Here is a 21,491-nt window from a genome sequence, read left to right on the forward strand (position 1 = left end):
ACTGATATTGATTAGGGAGAAAATCAGGTTGTACGTGCTGTTGAAACTAACACAACTAAAAAAAACACATGGAAATGGGAGATATATTTTACCTCACAGGTTAGAGGACAACCTGCAGAAGAAAGTCGTCTACATTTTGGAGGGATGTATTTAAATGTAGGGGTCGATGAACAAAGGAAAGCAACACTTATTTGTCATCACTCATCGAATTATGCTAAAATCATTTGCATATGAGAGGAGGGAGATGAGGTTGCACGTCCTGTTAAAACTAACAGCTCAAAAACCACACGGAATCTGGGAATAATGTGTACATCCCTGGTTAGAGGACAATTTGTAGAAAACATCTCTTTACATTTTGAAGTGTTGTATTGTTTCAATTGGGTCCTGTCGTGGAAATTCAGTACTTCGAGAGACTTGGACATTTCTTCAAACAATCATCTTTATTTAACATTGATTAATTATTGCAATAATGAAACCGTCAGCCCAACAGTCTTAACTGACTGTTAGTCTGAGAGCCTACCCTTTACAGACAACGCCCAGTTTATTTAGCTAATACCCAGAATGCTTGGTTCCACCCCTCCCATCTAGATTGGGGGGCATCATAAGCCACTTTGGGCTCATCCTGTCTTCATTTGCACCTGGTGTTATATTAACCCCCGACCATGGCCAAATATCCCAGTTGTTATCTTAACCCCCGGCCCTGGCCTAATATCCCAGATGTTATCTTAACCCCCGACCCTGGCCTAATATCCCAGATGCCAGGATGTCTCAGGACCATTGAGTCCTTTGTTCTAGTCCTCTCTATCCCAGCTCAACATACACCATATATTGTCTATGGAATGCAGGCTCAATCAGACCGGAGACATATGTCTCACCTGTACCACTAATCTTAGAATGGAATGTGGCTGTTTGGTTTTTAATCACCGAGACATCAATCGTCAGCTTCAAGCCATCTCTAATGAAGCCCATGTCCTCGACACCCAGACTAGCTGCAGGAAGCTAGAGTGGACACCATAAAACTCACAATTAGCAGGACAGAAATATCGTACTGTTTGTTAAGTAAATCATTGATAAATATCCACCAAATGAGGTAAATACATCATTGTTTCTGTCACAGACGCATGTGGTTAAGTGTAATGTCTCTGTTAAAACTAACAGCTCAAAAACCACACGGAATCTAGGAATAATGTGTACATCCCTGGTTAGAGGACAATTTGTAGAAATCAGCTAGCTACATTTTGAAGTGTTGCATTTTCATTCAAGTGGGTCACCAACGTGGTAAATGTAACAACTTTTTTTGTTAGTCACTTTTTGTTAAATCATATAAAATAGTACTCTTTCATTTCAGAGCCTGGATTTTCCCCCTGAGGCTAATATCCATATCATGCTGAAATCAATAGAACGGGGCAAACGTTTAGGGTTCTACATTATGACATCATTAAAATATTCCTTCTACAATGTTAAAACATTCTACATTGTGACATTATTTCATAGATATCATGAAACAACTCCTTCATGTATGTATTTTCTGATGTTTGATCAGATAACTTTTATCAGAGTATCTCTTCCCACATTGAACACAGCTATAAGGTTTCTCTCCTGTGTGTCTCCGCTGGTGTACAGTCAGATAGCTAGATGTAGTAAAACTCTTCCCACATTGATCACAGCTATAAGGTTTCTCTCCTGTGTGTGTTCTCTGGTGTACTGTCAGACTGCCAGATGTAATAAACCTCATCCCACATTGATCACAGCTAAAAGGTTTCTCTCCTGTGTGTAGTTTACGGTGGGATATCAGGGAGCTTGACCTAGTAAAACTCTTCCCACATTGATCACAGCTATATGATTTCTCTCCTGTGTGTGTTTTCTGGTGCATCTTCAAAGTATGTGACATTGAAAAGCTTTTTCCACAATCTGAACAGTGGTGAGGTTTCTCTCCTGTGTGTACTCGCTGGTGTATAGTCAGAGAGCTAGATGTAATAAAACTTTTCCCACATTGATTACAACTAAATGGTTTCTCTCCTGTGTGTTTTCTCTGGTGTACTGTCAGATTGCTAGAATTAATAAATCTCTTCCCACATTGATCACAGATAAATGGTTTCTCTCCTGTGTGTAACTTATGGTGGGATTTCAGGGAACTTGACTGAGTAAAACTTTTCCCACATTGATCACAGCTATAAGATTTCTCTCCTGTGTGTGTTTTCTGGTGCATCTTCAAAGTATGTGAAGTTGAAAAGCTTTTCCCACAATCCGAACAGTGGTGAAATTTCTCTCCTGTGTGTACTCGCTGGTGTGTTGTCAGATGGCTAGATGTAATAAAACTCTTCCCACATTGATCACAGCTATAAGATTTCTCTCCTGTGTGTGTTCTCTGGTGTACAGTCAGATCTCTAGATGTAATAAAACTTTTCCCACATTGATTACAACTAAACGGTTTCTCTCCTGTGTGTTTTCTCTGGTGTACTGTCAGATTGCTAGACTTAATAAATCTCTTCGCACATTGATCACAGCTAAAAGGTTTCTCTCCTGTGTGTAGTTTACGGTGGGATTTCAGGGCACCTGACTGAGTAAACCTCTGCCCACATTGATCACAGCTATACGGTTTCTCTCCTGTGTGTGTTCTCTGGTGTGATATCAGGTTGGTTGAATGAGTAAAACTCTTCTCACATTGAGTACAGCTATAAGGTTTCTCTCCTGTGTGTACTCGCTGGTGAATTTTAAGGTATGATGAATATTTGAAACCTTTCCCACAGTCAGAGCAGCAATGAGGTTTCTTCCCTGTGGGTCTATGCTGGTGTTTCTTGAGGAGTTCTGATGTGGAGAGACTCTTCTCTGCCTCGTCAGCATCATGAGGTTGTTGAGGCTCCCCAGAGGATCCACGGTAGTCCCGTCTCTCTCCTGTGTGAATGGCAAAGTCAAACAGATGGTTAAAGGCCCACAACAGCAGAAATCCACTGTTTATATGAGGTAAAAGGTGATGCCCAGAGCGTACCCATGAAGTTGTACAACAATTGATGTCTGTTAAATTATATGAAAATTGTCTTGTTTTCACATTAGTAGTAACATCTAAGATTGTAGACAATAAATAAATTATTAAAGTTGTTGAAACTCTAAGCAGTGTGCCAGACAACTTTTGGTCTCCAATATAGGCCCCTTTTTGTGTTTAATAAAATTGCGGCACGAGGGCGATGCACATGCAATTTGCTTGTAGAAACTCCTCCATGCTAATGAGGAAACCACTAGTTATGGATGTAGTATATCTGGTAATAAGGAAACCACTAGTTATGGATGTAGTATATCTGGTAATGAGGAAACTCCTCCCTGCTATCGAGGAAACCAGACACTTCAGAACAAACTTCCTTTAGATGTTTTGGGGTTACTGTTGTTCCATGTTGTGAATGTTATCTAAGGTGTTACTATGGTTACTGTTGTTCCATATTGTGAATGTTATCCAATGTGTTACTATGGTTACTGTTGTTCCATGTTGTGAATGTGTTACTATGGGTTATAGCAGTATGGCCTAATAATTTGACATAATTTAACTTTTGAATATTTTTGGTTGATACTTCAAGGAGTCTTACAATTCAAAATCAGAAAGCTAAATTATCCTTGGTATAACCTTAAAACAGTACTATACTGGGGAAGCCCTTCATGTTGGAGGGTGTTTCTACAGTACTATACCGGGGAAGCCCTTCATGTTGGAGGGTGTTTCTACAATACTACACTGGGGAAGCCCTTCATGTTATTTAAACCTTCTTAAAACAATTCCGTATAGTTTAGAAGGACCTCCCCCTCAGACAAAGCTTAGACTGTAATGGGTTAAAACTGTTTGAAACTTACATTACTCAGACTAGTTATCCTGGGATCTAACATTACTCAGAGAATAGTTATCATGGGATCTAACATTACTCAGACTAGTTATCCTGGGATCTATCATTACTCAGACTAGTTATCCTGAGATCTAACATTACTCAGACTAGTTATCCTGGGATCGTACATCTTACATTACTCAGACGAGTTGTCCTTGGGAATAGTTTTAATACATTTGCAAAATATCTAAATCTGTTTTTTGCTTTGGCACTATTGGGTATTGGATTGGCATTATGGGGTATTGTGATGGCATTATGGGGTATTGTGTGTAGATTGATGAGGAAAACATTCATAATATAATCAATTTTAGAATAATGGGATGCACCGACATTACATTATTGGCCAATATTTTCCTTGCCCAAAAAACGAAACCGATAACCGATATTTAAAATTGTTGCTGCCTTTTAAGCGATACCGATTATTGGAGGACCATAAAAGCCGATACCGATTAATCGGCCAATTTTTTGTTTATTTATTTGTAATAATGACAATTACAACGATACTGAATGAACATTATTTTAACTTAATATAATACATTAATAAAATCAATTTAGCCTCAAGTAAATAATGAAACATGTTCAATTTGGTTTAAATAATGCAAAACAAAAGTGTTGGAGAAGAAAGTAAAAGTGCAATATGTTCCATGTAAAATATGTGCCATATAAGAAAGCTAACGTTACAGTTCCTTGCTCAGAACATGAGAACATATGAAAGCTGATGGATCCTTTTAACATGAGTCTTCAATATTCCCAGGTAAGAAGTTTTAGGTTGTAGTTATTATAGGAATTATAGGACTATTTCCCTCTATACCATTTGTATTTCATTAACATTTGACTATGGGATGTTCTTACAGGCACTTTAGTATTGCCAGTGTAACAGTATAGCTTCCCGAGTATCCCCCGAGCTGACAAGGTGAAAATCTGTCATTCCGACCCTGAACAAGGCAGTTAACCCACTGTTCCTAGGCCGTCATTGAAAATAAGAATGTGTTCTTAACTGACTTACCTAGTTAAATAAAGATTAAATAAAGGTGTAATATATATATATATATATATATAATTTGGCAAATCGGCGCCCAAAAATACAGATTTCCGATTGTTATGAAAACTTGAAATTGGCCCTAATGAATCGGCCATTCCGATTAATCGGTCGACCTCCACAACACACACACGGAAGCAGCGGTATAAGCCACTGCATGTCAGTGCAAGAGGTGTCACTGCAGTCCCTGGTTCGAATCAGGCAGTATCACATCCAGCTGTGATTGGGAGTCCCACAGTAGTTGTCTGTTATTTGCGTAAAGAGGGCGAAAAGGAGAGGGATCCCACATGTGGACAGGAAGACACAAATTATCATTATTATGGAAAATATCATTTTAAAAAACAGGAATTTTAAAACTTTGGCTTTCTAGGTCAAGCCAGCAGGCTACAACAGTAGGTTGTATCCAAGTGGTTTTATCTCTCTAGGTCATGCCAGTAGGTTGTATCTCAATAGGCCAGTAGGCTACAGTAACCTACTGTATGCCAGTAGGCTACAGTTGGTTGTATCACTCTAGGCCATGCCAGTAGGCTACAGTAGGTTGTATCTCTCTAGGTAATGCCAGTAGGCTACAGTAGGTTGTAACTCTCTAGGATATGCCAGTAGGCTCCAGTAGGTTGTACCTCACTAAGCCATGCCAGTAGATTATAGTAGGTTGTATCTCTCTAGGTCATGCCAGTAGGCAACAGTAGGTTGTAACTCTAGGTCAAGCCAGTAGGTTACAGTAGGTTGTATCTCTCTAGGTAATGCCAGTAGGCTACAGTCGGATGTATCTCTCTAGGTCATGCCAGTAGAATAGACGATTGTATCTCTCTAGGTCATGCCAGTAGGCTTCATTAGGTTGTATTCAAGTGGTTGTATCTCTCTAGGTAATGCCAGTAGGCTACAGTCGGATGTATCTCTCTAGGTCATGCCAGTAGGCTACAAAAGGTTGTATCTCTCTAGGTCATGCCAGTAGGCTTCATTAGGTTGTATTCAAGTGGTTGTATCTCTCTAGGTCATGCCAGTAGGTTTAATCTCAATAGGCCATGCCAGTAGGTTACAGTTGGTTGTATCACTCTAGGCCATGCCAGTAGGCTACAGTAGGTTATAACTCTCTAGGATATGCCAGTAGGCTACAGTAGGTTGTACCTCACTAAGCCATGCCAGTAGATTACAGTAGGTTGTGTCTCTCTAGGTCATGCCAGTAGGCAACAGTAGGTTGTAACTCTAGGTCAAGCCAGTAGGTTACAGTAGGTTGTATCTCTCAAGGTCATGCCAGTAGGCTACAGTAGGTTGTAACTCTCTAGGTCATGGCAGTAGGCTTCATTAGGTTGTATTCAATTGGTTGTATCTCTCTAGGTCATGCCAGTAGGCTACAGTAGGTTGTATCTCTCTAGGTAATGCCAGCAGGCTACAGTCAGATGTATCTCTCTAGGTCATGCCAGTAGGCTACAAAAGGTTGTACAGTGCCTTGCGAAAGTATTCGGCCACCTTGAACTTTGCAACCTTTTGCCACATTTCAGGCTTCAAACATAAATATATAAAACTGTATTTTTTTGTGAAGAATCAACAACAAGTGAGACACAATCATGAAGTGGAACGACATTTATTGGATATTTCAAACTTTTTTAACAAATCAAAAACTGAAAAATTGGGCGTGCAAAATTATTCAGCCCCCTTAAGTTAATACTTTGTAGCGCCACCTTTTGCTGCGATTACAGCTGTAAGTCGCTTGGGGTATGTCTCTATCAGTTTTGCACATCGAGAGACTGAATTTTTTTCCCATTCCTCCTTGCAAAACAGCTCGAGCTCAGTGAGGTTGGATGGAGAGCATTTGTGAACAGCAGTTTTCAGTTCTTTCCACAGATTCTCGATTGGATTCAGGTCTGGACTTTGACTTGGCCATTCTAACACCTGGATATGTTTATTTTTGAACCATTCCATCGTAGATTTTGCTTTATGTTTTGGATCATTGTCTTGTTGGAAGACAAATCTCCGTCCCAGTCTCAGGTCTTTTGCAGACTCCATCAGGTGTTCTTCCAGAATGGTCCTGTATTTGGCTCCATCCATCTTCCCATCAATTTGCACCATCTTCCCTGTCCCTGCTGAAGAAAAGCAGGCCCAAACCATGATGCTGCCACCACCATGTTTGACAGTGGGGATGGTGTGTTCAGGGTGTTGCTTTTACGCCAAACATAACGTTTTGCAATGTTGCCAAAAAGTTCAATTTTGGTTTCATCTGACCAGAACACCTTCTTCCACATGTTTGATGTGTCTCCCAGGTGGCTTGTGGCAAACTTTAAACAACACTTTTTATGGATATCTTTAAGAAATGGCTTTCTTCTTGCCACTCTTCCATAAAGGCCAGATTTGTGCAATATACGACTGATTGTTGTCCTATGGACAGAGTCTCCCACCTCAGCTGTAGATCTCTACAGTTCATCCAGAGTGATCATGGGCCTCTTGGCTGCATCTCTGATCAGTCTTCTCCTTGTATGAGCTGAAAGTTTAGAGGGACGGCCAGGTCTTGGTAGATTTGCAGTGGTCTGATACTCCTTCCATTTCAATATTATCGCTTGCACAGTGCTCCTTGGGATGTTTAAAGCTTGGGAAATCTTTTTGTATCCAAATCCGGCTTTAAACTTCTTCACAACAGTATCTCGGACCTGCCTGGTGTGTTCCTTGTTCTTCATGATGCTCTCTGCGCTTTTAACGGACCTCTGAGACTATCACAGTGCAGGTGCATTTATACGGAGACTTGATTACACACAGGTGGATTGTATTTATCATCATTAGTCATTTAGGTCAACATTGGATCATTCAGAGATCCTCACTGAACTTCTGGAGAGAGTTTGATGCACTGAAAGTAAAGGGGCTGAATAATTTTGCACGCCCAATTTTTCAGTTTTTGATTTGTTAACAAAGTTTGAAATATCCAATAAATGTCGTTCCACTTCATGATTGTGTCCCACTTGTTGTTGATTCTTCACAAAAAAATACAGTTTTATATCTTTATGTTTGAAGCCTGAAATGTGGCAAAAGGTCGCAAAGTTCAAGGGGGCCGAATACTTTCGCAAGGCACTGTATCTCTCTAGGTCATGCCAGTAGGCTTCATTAGGTTGTATTCAAGTGGTTGTATCTCTCTAGGTCATGCCAGTAGGTTGAATCTCAATAGGCCATGCCTGTAGGCTACAGTTGGTTGTATCACTCTAGGTCATGCCAGTAGGCTACAGTAGATTGTATCTCTCTAGGTCATGCCAGTAGGTTGAATCTCAATAGGCCATGCCAGTAGGCTACAGTTGGTTGTATCACTCTAGGTCATGCCAGTAGGTTACAGTAGGTTATAACTCTCTAGGATATGCCAGTAAATTACAGTAGGTTGTATCTCTCTAGGTCATGTCAGTAGGCTACAGTAGGTTGTATCCAAGGTTTTATCTCTCTAGGTCATGCCAGTAGGCTACAGTAGGTTGTATCGCTCTAGGTCATGCCAGTAGGTTACAGTAGGTTGTAACTCTCTATGTCATGCTAGTAGGTTGTATCCAAGTGGTTTTATCTCTCTAGGCCATGCCAGTAGGCTACAGTAGGTTGTATCTCTCTAGGTCATGCCAGTAGGTTGTAACTCTCTATGTCATGCTAGTAGGTTACAGTAGGTTGTAACTCTCTAGGTCATGCCAGTAGGTTACAGTAGGTTGTAACTCTCTAGTCATGCTAGCAGGTTGTAGCCAAGTGGTTTAATCTCTCTAGGCCATGCCAGTAGACTACAGTAGGTTGTATCTCTCTAGGTCATGCCAGTAGGTTGTAACTCTCTATGTCATGCTAGTAGGTTACAGTAGGTTGTAACTCTCTAGGTCATGCCAGTAGGTTACAGTAGGTTGTAACTCTCTATGTCATGCTAGTAGGTTGTATCCAAGTGTTTTTATCTCTCTAGGCCATGCCAGTAGGCTACAGTAGGTTGTATCTCTCTAGGTCATGCCAGTAGGTTGTAACTCTCTATGTCATGATAGTAGGTTACAGTAGGTTGTAACTCTCTAGGTCATGCCAGTAGGTTACAGTAGGTTGTAACTCTCTAGTCATGCTAGCAGGTTGTAGCCAAGTGGTTTAATCTCTCTAGGCCATGCCAGTAGACTACAGTAGGTTGTAACTCTAGGTCATGCCAGTAGGTTACAGTAGGTGTTATCCAAGTGGAAACAATTATCAACCCAATGTGGAAAGTCTCGAATTTGGTTAACAACAAAATGAATGGCTTATTTGCTACGTGAGGTTTACTTGATCCAACAGAAGTTTCGTAATGCTTACATTGTTATGTGGACACGTGACATACCGACAACTTTTGTCTCCAGATCGCTATGCATATTCATGCTAGTAGCTAAGCATCTCTTTCCATTGAATACAGGCGGTTGACGTCAACAACACTCATAGAATATACACAATAGATTACAATAATAAGATGGATCCACCAATCCAAAGAAAGGATATTTTGGAGATAGAGAACCCGCAGTACCGCTATGTGGATAACGACTCCCCTTGTTCGGGCGGAGAGACATCTTGTCAGTATATGCATAATCGTTGGTGTAGCCAACCCAACTCATATGGCACTACTGGGGGGGGCACGGTGTGTAGTAAAACATCACTACATGAAAATCACTACACGCCGGGCCCCAGTCTGTGGTCAGCAGATAGAGACCCTTCTCAAATATATATGTTAAGTCACTTTTTGGAAACCGAACGGAGAAAACAAGGGGTAGCTTGTTCTCTACTTCGTCTGATTTTAGACATATCAGTCATCATCCTATTGCCCCTCCGTTGAAGAGCTATTGACGAGCCAACTCAGAATATCCAAAGTTAGAAACACATTTAAGGAGGTACTTACTGGTGTTAATCAGATCTCCTCTCTCCACCTCTTCATTTTTCAATGTGACAGTAATCTCCCCTTCCTTCTTCACTCCAAAAACTTTATCCTCCTCTTCTTTTACTGTAACATCCACCACCTCTTTCACTCTGAACGAGTCTTCCTCTTCTTTCACTGAAACGTCTTTCTCTTCTTTCACTGAAACGTCTTTCTCTTCTTTCACTGAAACGCCTTTCTCTTCTTTCACTGAAACGCCTTTCTCTTCTTTCACTGAAACGTCTTCCTCTTCTTTCACTGAAACGTCTTCCTCTTCTTTCACTGAAACGTCTTCCTCTTCTTTCACTGAAACGTCTTCCTCTTCTTTCACTGAAACGTCTTCCTCTTCTTCTTTCACTGTAACAACCTCACCCTCTACTTCCTTTTTAACAGTAACATCCTCCTCTTCCTTCTCCTCTTTCACGATAATGTTCAGCCCCAGATCTTCTTTCTCCGTCCAGCAGACCTCCTCTTCTTTAACAGGAGGGGAGAAGTTTAGGGAGCTCATGTTCGGGGATGTTAGCTAGCTAGCTATCATTAGCAACTAGGCTAGTGCTAACTTAACCAGCCAGCTACTATAGCTGACTAATACAAAATAACGTAATATTAAATTAAATAGGTTAACAAGTACATACGAGAGATGTATGTCTAAAACACAGTAGCTAATATAGACCGAAAGCGTACAAATAGCTTGAATCTTTCGGCTATGTTGGCTAGCAAGCTACCGAGGTGGTTAACAAGCTGTTCCTGAAGAATCGTCCACTAGATTATACGTCACGCTGGCAGCGTCGCCTGAAAGACGCACATCGCCGTCTGCTGACTGGAGGGGAAACGCAATTGAGGATCATATTTTATTTTCAAACAAAGATTATTTTACATGTATTTAATTAAATAATACTATTATAGTGAGACATACACAGACAGGAATGTGTGGATTGATTAGTGCGAATGAAAAATGTTTACTACAGCACATTTAAGGCAGTTTCATTCATTCAAACTAAATCTAAATAAGTAGCAAGCTAATGTCGGTCTTTACTGCTCCTACATGGTGTAACAATATATCATGTAGATGTATATAATGAACAGACTAGGTCTATACTGCTCCTACATGGTGTAACAATACATCATGTAGATGTATATAATGAACAGACTAGGTCTATACTGCTCCTACATGGTGTAACAATGCATCATGTTGATGTATGTAGTGAACAGACTAGGTCTATACTGCTCCTACATGGTGTAACAATACATCATGTTGATGTATGTAGTGAACAGACTAGGTCTATACTGCTCCTACATGGTGTAACAATACATCATGTTGATGTATGTAGTGAACAGACTAGGTCTATACTGCTCCTACATGGTGTAACAATACATCATGTAGATGTACAGTGGGGCAAAAAAGTATCGAGGAGATATATCTCACTGGTCATCCCCAAAGCCAACACCTTCTTTGGCTGCCTTTCCTTCCAGTTCTCTGCTGCCAATGACTGCAACGAATTGCAAAAATCGCTGAAGTTGGAGACTAATCTCCCTCACTAGCTTTAAGCATCAGCTATCAGAGCAGCTTACCAATCGCTGCAGCTGTACACAGCCCATCTGTAAATAGCCCATCAAACTACCTACATCATCCCCATGTTTTTATTTTCTTTTTTTGCTCTTTTGCACATCAGTATTTCTACTTGCACACCATCATCTGCACATCTATCACTCCAGTGTTAATTTGCTAAATTGTAATTACTTCACTACTATGGCCTATTTATTGCCTTACCTCTGTACTCCATTTGCACACACTATATAGATTTTTCTATTGTGTTATTGACTGTACGTTTGTTTAACCCACGTGTAACTCTGTGTTGTTTTTGTTGCACTGCTTTGCTTTATCTTGGCTAGGTCGCAGTTGTAAATGAGAACTTGTTCTCGACTGGCCTACCTGGTTAAATAAAGGTGAAATAAAAAATTAAATCTTAACTTTATTGACAACACCCAAATGGATACTGTCATTAACGCGGTTCTTCAATAATTAGACATAATTACACACTATAGCAAACATACACTGCTCAAAAAAATAAAGGGAACACTTAAACAACACAATGTAACTCCAAGTCAATCACACTTCTGTGAAATCAAACTGTCCACTTAGGAAGCAACACTGATTGACAATACATTTCACATGCTGTTGTGCAAATGGAATAGACAACAGGTGGAAATTATAGGCAATTATCAAGACACCCCCAATAAAGGAGTGGTTCTGCAGGTGATAACCACAGACCACTTCTCAGTTCCTATGCTTCCTGGCTGATGTTTTGGTCACGTTTGAATGCTGGCGGTGCTTTCACTCTAGTGGTAGCATGAGACGGAGTCTACAACCCACACAAGTGGCTCAGGTAGTGCAGCTCAACCAGGATGGCACATCAATGTGTGACCAGAGCATGGAGGCGCTACCAGGAGACAGGCCAGTACATCAGGAGACGTGAAGGAGGCCGTAGGAGGGCAACAACCCAGCAGCAGGACCGCTACCTCTGCCTTTGTGCAAGGAGGAGCACTGCCAGAGCCCTGCAAAATGACCTACAGCAGGCCACAAATGTGCATGTGTCTGCTCAAACTGTCAGAAACAGACTCCATGAGGGTGGTATGAGGGCCCGACGTCCACATGTGGGGATTGTGCTTACAACCCAACACCGTGCAGGACGTTTGGCATTTGCCAGAGAACACCAAGAATGGCAAATTCGCAAATGGCGCCCTGTGCTCTTCACAGATGAAAGCAGGTTCACACTGAGCACATGTGACAGTCTGGAGATACCGTGGAAAACGTTCTGCTGCCTGCAACATCCTCCAGCATGACTGGTTTGGCGGTGGGTCAGTCATGGTGTGGGGTGGCATTTCTTTGGGGGGCCGCACAGCCCTCCATGTGCTCGCCAGAGGTAGCCTGACTGCCATTAGGTACCGAGATGAGATCCTCAGACCCCTTGTGAGACCATATGCTGGTGCGGTTGGCCCTGGGTTCCTCCTAATGCAAGACAATGCTAGACCTCATGTGGCTGGAGTGTGTCAGCAGTTCCTGCAAGAGGAAGGCATTGATGCTATGGACTGGCCCGCCCGTTTTCCAGACCTGAATCCAATTGAGCACATCTGGGACATCATGTCTCGCTCCATACACCAACGCCACATTGCACCACAGATTGTCCAGGAGTTGGCGGCTGCTATAGTCCAGGTCTGGGAGGAGATCCCCCAGGAGACCATCCGCCACCTCATCAGGAGCATGCCCAGACATTGTAGGGATGTAATACAGGCACGTGGAGGCCACACACACTACTGAGCCTCATTTTTACTTGTTTTAAGGACATTACATCAAAGTTGGATCAGCCTGTAGTGTGATTTTCCACTTTAATTTTGAGTGACTCCAAATCCAGACCTCCATGGGTTGATAAATTTGATTTCCATTGATAATTTGTGTGATTTTGTTGTCAGCACATTCAACTATGTAAAGAAAAAAGTATTTAATAAGAATATTTCATTCATTCAGATCTAGGATATGTTATTTTAGTGTTCCCTTTATTTTTCTAGCAGTGTATTTACTGTAACAGGACAAACAATTATAATCCAAAGTAGTGTGAAATGTACTCATAAGCAACCTGGAAATGGAGGTTACTCCCCTGAGTTTCCCACATTCACATTCAGAATTCATTGTGAAAAACTAAAATCTTTGCTCACCATTTTTGCTCCAGGCAGATATAGTACATCCATAACTATCGGTTTCCTCATTAGCAGGGAGGAGTTTCTACAATCAAATTGTGTGTGCATCGCCCTCGTGCCGCAATTTTAGCAAACACAGAAAGGGGCCTATATTGGAGACCAAAAGTTGTCTGGCACACTGTTTAGAGTTTCAACAACATGAACATCATATTTCTAGCCTACAATCAACAATGTTACTACTAATTTGAAAACAAGACAAAATATGACTATTCTTGCTCATTTCAAGACAATTGTCAAAGAAATGTAACATTAATTTCAGACGTCAATTGTTGTATAACATCATGGATATAATGTTGGCATCACCTTTTACAGTGGATTAGCGTTGTTATGGGCCTTATTATCTGTCTGACTTTGTTGTTCACACAGGAGAGATACTTAACTATCATGTATCCTCTGGGGAGCCTCAACAACCTTGTTATGCTGAAGAGGCAGAGAAGAGTCGCTCCAGATCACAACAACTCAATAAACCTGCAGAGATCCACAGGGAAGAGAACTCACTGCTGCTCTGACTGTGGGAAGAGATTCACCTCATCAGGCATTAAAATTAATCAGAGAACACACACAGGAGAGAAACCTTATAGATGTGATCAAATCCAATTTATTTATATAGCCCTTCGTACATCAGCTGATATCTCAAAGTGCTGTACAGAAACCCAGCCTCAAACCCCAAACAGCAAGCAATGCAGGTGTAGAAGCACGGTGGCTTGGAAAAACTCCCTAGAATGGCCAAAACCTAGGAAGAAACCTAGAGAGGAACCAGGCTATGTGGGGGGGGGGGGGGGGCAGTCCTCTTCTGGCTGTGCCGGGTAGAGATTATAACAGAACATGGCCAAGATGTTCAATATGTTCATAAATGACCAGCATGGTCAAATAATAATAATCATAGGCAGAACAGTTGAAACTGGAGCAGCAGCACGGCCAGGTGGACTGGGGACAGCAAGGAGTCATCATGCCAGGTAGTCCTGAGGCATGGTCCTAGGGCTCAGGTCCTCCGAGAGAGAGAGAGAAAGAGAGAATTAGAGAGCATACTTAAATTCACACAGGACAACAGATAGGACAGGAGAAGTACTCCAGATATAACAAACTGACCCTAGCCCCCCGACACATAAACTACTGCAGCATAAATACTGGAGGCTGAGACAGGAGGGGTCAGGAGACACTGTGGCCCCATCTGATGATACCCCCGGACAGGGCCAAACAGGAAAGATATACCCCACCCACTTTGTCAAAGCACAGCCCCCACACCACTAGAGGGATATCTTCAACCACCAACTTACCATCCTAAGACAAGGCCGAGTATAGCCCACAAAGATCTCCGCCACGGCACAACCCAAGGGGGGGGCACCAACCCAGACAGGAAGATCACATCAGTGACTCAACCCACTCAAGTGACGCACCCCTCCTAGGGATGGCATGAAAGAGCACCAGTAAGCCAGTGACTCAGCCCCTGTAATAGGGTTAGAGGCAGAGAATCCTAGTGGAAAGAGCGGAACCGGCCAGGCAAAGACAGCAAGGGCGGTTCGTTGCGCCAGAGCCTTTCCGTTGACCTTCACACTCCTGGGCCAGACTACACTCAATCAATCATATGACCCACTGAAGAGATGAGTCTTCAGTAAAGACTTAAAGGTTGAGACCGAGTTTGCGTCTCTCACATGGGTAGGCAGACCATTCCATAAAAATTGAGCTCTATAGGAGAAAGCCCTGCCTCCAGCTGTCAGCTTTGAAATTCTAGGGACAATTAGGAGGCCTGCGTCTTGTGACCGTAGCGTACGTGTAGGTATGTACGCAGGACCAAATCAGAGAGATAGGTAAGAGAGAATAAAGTAGATGGCATGGGTCAAAGTTATTGATTTATGACCCTGTGTCCATGATGACGTGTACATGTGCAAATATGGGCCTCCGGCCAGGCCATCCTGGCTGATTGATATCTAGGGACCTGGTTGAACTGGGGGGGGGTTCAGTGTTTGAACTTTTGAACGTGTATGGCCCCCACCCCCAGTTTTATTGCCCTTATGGTTGTTATCTGATGAAGCAGGAATGTCCGGGGTATTGGCTGTGGCATACGCATTATAAATGTCCAGAACAAGGCCTGCGATTTTTAAAATAAAGCCCAGAATATTAAACATAAAAATATGTCTCCTAGGCCAATTCTCGGGGTGCTCTGCACCTCATGTCATGAACCCAATAACAAAAGCCTGGAGGATGTTTTGCGTGAGGCTCCAGAATGTTTTAAAGGAATTTTGGGTACGAGTGAGGGACATATGTCTTACATATTCCAACTGAGGAATCTACGGTTAAGATATTCACAGACAGCGGCCCCAAACCCCTTTATCGGGCAGAACCCGAGAGTTTTTCTCCAGCGCTAAGGATGAGAGAATGGCTTAAAAAAAGACTTGCGCTGTGTCAAATTGAACAGGCCCTGAGTGCTTCAAGTCTACCCGGATATGCGTTGGAAGAACAGGTCTGCGGACGAAATGATCTGATGGCCCTAAGAGTCGCTTCAATGGCGTATACCCCTGAACGTGTATGGCCCCCACCCCCAGTTTTATTGCCCTTATGGTTGTTATCTGATGAAGCAGGAATGTCCTGGGGTATTGGCTGTGGCATACGCATTATAAATGGCCAGAACAAGGCGTGCGATCCCAGAACAGTAAACAAGATTTTTAAACATGGATTTTGCGATCAGTGGCAAAGCTGTGATGACTGTACCAACGGAAGCAGGACCACGGCTGAAACATAGAGAAAGGGCAAAGTATGCTGCCACAATATACGATGCTCCAAAAAAAGCGGTTTCTAAGTGTGTATAGAACCCAGATACCGCCCGCAATGGGGCTGAAAGATCAAGTGCTGATGTCTAATGGACAGCAATGGGGGTATCTGTTTGATTACTTGGCCTGTAGAGTGAACCTCTCTCTATACGGTAGCCGAAGGAGAAGAATATACCGACCAGACATTAGGAGTGGACTATGGGGTTGAAGACTGGACGGTTTTTCGCCAGGTTTTGTGTCCCGAACTGAGACGTATCACCAAGGGGTATAGCTTGTTCACAGGCTACGAGACCCGTTGGGAAGGTACCCCTGACTCCTCAGGAAGAGTATTTCACAGGGTGAAAATACAGAGAAAGAATGGACTTCCCTGTGGCTGCTTGGAGTTCTATATCAGCACCGAGGAAATCAGCAACCAAAACATTCGTGATGGAGGCTTGGTCTGGGATTTTATGTTGCGCATGCTTATTCTTTTAAAAATTGGGATTTAATGGAATTGAACATGTTGGAGTTGTTGGACGCTCTGTTTGTACAGAGCCAACAGCGACAGAACATTGTTCGGCTAAAGAAGTGCATAATATATACTAATCCTGAGGATTATGATTCAAAGGAGCCCCAAGAAGATACATCGTCAGAAGGGTCACCCCACAAAGAAAACTAAGTACGCAGCTGCGTTAACCACGCCCTGATACCCCGAGGGCTGGTTCAACAATAAAAGGAGGGTCCTTAAAACCTACAGTTCTTCACTTACGCATTAACCATGGATATTCCTACCGCATACCAGAACTCCGAAACGTCATGGGGGCCCGACCCTAAGGATTGTATGCCTTGCAGCCCAACATTCTACTCCCCCCTGGCAAGACCCGCGACACCCCCTACATGTACACAGCCTGAGGACGTGTTTGATGGGGTGGTCAGTACTATTTTTGTGGACACCATCAAGGCCTCTGTAGCCACGCTTTTAGACGTGGTGATTGGAGAATATATACGAGAAAAATGCATCGGTTGTGAGATCAATCACCCCAGCCAGCGCAGGCATCCATGCCTATACGACCCCCCAAGATACTACTTCTTCAACCATTTTGAGGCGCTGGTGAAAAGACTTTGGTCCTGCAGGTTTATACCATCGCTGGTCAGAGCCCTGGAGTCTATGGGCCTTGTGCCGTCTATCCCCAGAGTTTACGGGGTAACCGAGGCATTCCTACATCCATGAGAAACTCAAAGAAATCCGACACACCCTGGTGGACGATAACAAATACAGGGAGGCTGTGGTGGCTGATGTGATGACTTTCTGGCTCAATAAACCCCAAGAGACCGAGTGACATTTTTGTTATTTAGATGTAAAGCAATGGGTAACTATGTGCATACGATGTTAGAGAGAATAAATACATGTTTTCTCTTGAGAGAACTTACAAATGTAACGCATCAAATTATTGAAAATAAAGTGAACAATGTATCATTCTACACAACCCACAATTCCGGGACTACTGTGTGCTGAAAATGGAACAAATCATGAATCATGTACGACATGCGGGCGAGTGTCTACAATGGACACAAATGGAATCCCGGCTTGGTGGTGATTCTGAAGAACTAGAAACAACCTTGTCTAAGATTTTACTTTATTTGTTTGAAACACCATTTAATTGTAACATGTATCATATTTGTTGTTTATATACTTTTATAGCGGATGTGTGTGTTGTAAAAATTCAGCGACACAAGCCTGTTAATCTAAACCAAATATACAGGGTTTTGCATGATGTGATCATTGAGAAAACGGGGACATGTATCCTGCAACGAATTCTGAATTGTCTGTATACGTAATACATAATGTTTTCTTGAAAATAAAAATCCCCAAAAATGAAAATGAAATGTTGTCGTTATTTGAAAGTGGCTCATTAACGTTATTCTACCTCAGAGAGGCAAGAAGGATGGCAGAGCAGATGTTGAAAAACATTTATTATAATCCCTCTAATCCTGGGTCTTATGGGGGTAAGGAACGTTTACAGAGAGCTTTAGCCGAAGAAACAGGTAGCCGGTTAAGCGATGCTAAAGTGAATGAGGGGCTATCAGAGCAGGATGCGCACACTCTACATAAACCCGTACCCAACCATTGTCCCAATTTCAGGCTGATCTATGTGACATGCAGGCCCTTGCAGATAAAAAATGATGGAAATCGCTACATGCAAACGGTTATAGATATTTTCTCTAAAATAGCTTTTGTCAGGGTCTTAAAAAATAAGAGTGGGGCAGAGGTGACCCGGGCCTTTGACTCTATCTTGAAGGAAGGAGGAGCCCCCAAGAAAGTGCAGACTGATGGCGAAAATATTTTTTTAATAATACTTTTCAGAAACTCTTGAAGAAGCACAATATAGTACATTTTGCTACAGGCTCAGATTTGAAAGCTTCAGTTGTTGAACGCTTTAACAGAACTCTGAAGGAGCGGGTGTGGCGCTATTTTACAGCTCACAGCACGCATAGATATATCGATATAGTTCAATATTTAGTAATTGGGTATAACAATAGTTATCATAAGAGTATACGGATGAAACCCCCCGAGGTCTCTTCTGAAAACTCTTTTCAAGTCTTTAAAAATCTGTATGGTTTGTTCCCCCTTCGCTGTAAGAAAAAAATAAATGTTTAATTCATTGTGGGGGACTTGGTTCGTATATCCAAGTTGAGGGGTGTTTTCGACAAAAAATTTGAGCAGGATACAGTGATGAGCTATTCACGGTTACCGAATGTCTGCCGCGCATACCCCCGGTCTACACATTAAAAGATTATGACGGGGAACTTATAGAGGGATCTTTTTATGAGAAGGAATTACAGAAAGTACAGTTGGGTAAAGACAAAGTGTTTCACGTGGAGGAGATTCTAGATCAAAAGAGAGAATAGGGTCAAAAATGGGTGCTGGTCCGCTGGAAAAACTGGCCCCAAAAGTTCAACAGTTGGGTATTAGAGCAGGATGTGGTGGAGGCATCGGGGGTTAATTTAAACCCACATGCATGATAAAATACATCATCATTCGTGTGTACACCAGAGTGCATCATGGAACACAGCGGCTTCTACCTGACTCTCCCCAGTAATGCGTCCGCACATATATATCGTAATAATCAGAGTTCGAATTATACAACTAGTTTTCCAAAGCCTATAGAGTTATCAGAGGCCTGGGAAGTAGGTCTCAGCGAGATTACATACCCCCATAGCTGGTATAATATCAAAGATAAGGAGACGACACCATTCTGTATACTTCCGGCCCTTCCTTGGACACTGTGCTATCTAACCTCCAAACGAGCTTCAACGCCATACAACACTCCTTCCGTGGCCTCCAACTGTTCTTAAACGCTAGTAAAACCAAATGCATGCTTTTCAACCGTTCGCTGCCTGCACCCGCACGCCCGACTAGCATCACCACCCTGGATGGTTCCGACCTAGAATATGTGCACATTTATAAGTACCTAGGTGTCTGGCTAGACTGTAAACATATCAAACATATCCAATCTAAAATCAAATCTAGAGTCTATTCTATTCCGCAACAAAGCCTCCTTCACTCACGCCGCCAAACTTACCAGAGTAAAACTGACTATCCTACCGATCCTCGACTTCGGCGATGTCATCTACAAAATAGCTTCCAATACTCTACTCAGCAAACTGGATGCAGTTTATCACAGTGCTATCCGTTTTGTTACTAAAGCACCTTATACCACCCATCACTGCGACCTGTATGCTCTAGTCGGCTGGCCCTCGCTACATATTCGGCGCCAGACCCACTGGCTCCAGGCCATCTACAAGTCCATGCTAGGTAAAGCTCCGCCTTATCTCAGTTCACTGGTCACGATGGCAACACCCATCCGTAGCACGCGCTCCAGCAGGTGTATCTCACTGATCATCCCTAAAGCCAACACCTCATTTGGCCGCCTTTCGTTCCAGTTCTCTGCTGCCTGTGACTGGAACTAATTGCAAAAATCACTGAAGTTGGAGACTTTTATCTCCCTCACCAACTTCAAACATCTCCTATCTGAGCAGCTAACCGATCGCTGCAGCTGTACATAGTCTATCGGTAAATAGCCCACCCAATTTAAATACCTCATCCGCATACTGTTTATATTTATTTACTTTTCTGCTCTTTTGCACACCAGTATCTCTACCTGTACATGACCATCTGATCATTTATCACTCCAGTGTTAATCTGCAAAATGGTAATTATTCGCCTACCTCCTCATGCCTTTTGCACACAATGTATATATACTCTCTTTTTTTTCTAATGTGTTATTGACTTGTTAATTGCTTACTCTATGTGTAACCCTGTGTTGTCTGTTCACACTGCTATGCTTTATCTTGGCCAGGTCGCAGTTGTAAATGAGAACTTGTTCTCAACTAGCCTTCCCTGGTTAAATAAAGGTGGAAAAAAATAATAAAAAATAATAAAAAATCGGAACCTGCGAAACTTATTAAGGTTAAAAAATGGTTCTATAGAACCGCCGACAGGATCGTCTCCGAGTTGAATGAACTCCTAACACTGAACAATATGGAAATATTCCTGATCTACAACCCTACATAAACGTGTACAAATCTCAGGAGATGCTGCCTGGGGAATAAAGACCGGCGGTAATTTAGCCTACATGTTGGGGATGGGTCCCAATGAATGGACGTGTGTGAAAGATAAATTATTCCCATTCCCTGCGGATATACATGCAGGATTTTACAACATATTTGTGTATACCAACATCATATCCTATCAAAGGGTCGGAGACAGCTGTGTGCCACTCCTGAGAACAGTTCATATAGACGGAAAGGATGGGGACATAGTCACTGTCACCTACGACAAGCCACACTACGTACCTGTAAGCAAGAAATATATTGAAAACATTTATGTTGAGCTTAAAACAGATCAGAACGAAAACATTGAATTTACTTATGGTAAAACGTTTGTAAAAATCCACTTTAGACCCACCAAAACCTCTCTACATATATAATATTAGTATTATATATTTTATATACATAATACAAATAAATTAAAAAGGGTTATGGAACACCGACATCTCGACCCTAACCGTTATGTCTCATACTATGTTGATCAAGTGGGTAATGGGTTACCCGGCTATTATGGATCCCCAACCATGTACTGTTCGGGGATAGGAGGCATATTTCGTAACCTCTTTAGGATGGTTTTACCGTTTATGAAGAGAGGCCTCAGCATAGCC

At 42.3% G+C, this 21,491-nt stretch overlaps 1 protein-coding gene across 1 annotated transcript; it reads right to left on the bottom strand.

Moving 5' to 3' along the window:
- Positions 1–417: 417 nt before the first annotated feature.
- LOC110528935 (zinc finger protein 2-like) lies at positions 418–10,579 on the bottom strand. The gene is made up of 2 exons (XM_036983120.1): positions 9,755–10,579; positions 418–2,895 (listed from the first exon to the last, which is right to left on the bottom strand). The coding sequence occupies exons 1-2, from the start codon at positions 10,275–10,277 to the stop codon at positions 1,514–1,516; spliced, it is 1,905 nt and encodes a 634-aa protein (XP_036839015.1). The 5' UTR covers positions 10,278–10,579; the 3' UTR covers positions 418–1,513.
- Positions 10,580–21,491: the final 10,912 nt, after the last annotated feature.

This window comes from Oncorhynchus mykiss, chromosome 7 (genome assembly GCF_013265735.2).
Source record: "Oncorhynchus mykiss isolate Arlee chromosome 7, USDA_OmykA_1.1, whole genome shotgun sequence".
NCBI lineage: Eukaryota > Metazoa > Chordata > Actinopteri > Salmoniformes > Salmonidae > Oncorhynchus > Oncorhynchus mykiss.

Coding starts and splice junctions, on each gene's coding strand:
- LOC110528935 (XM_036983120.1), bottom strand. CDS start 10,277: ATGAGCTCCCTAAACTTCTCCCCTCCTGTTAAAGAAGAGGAGGTCTGC. Junction 2,896..9,754: donor AGGAGATCTGATTAACACCA/GTAAGTACCTCC, acceptor CCATTCACACAG/GAGAGAGACGGGACTACCGT.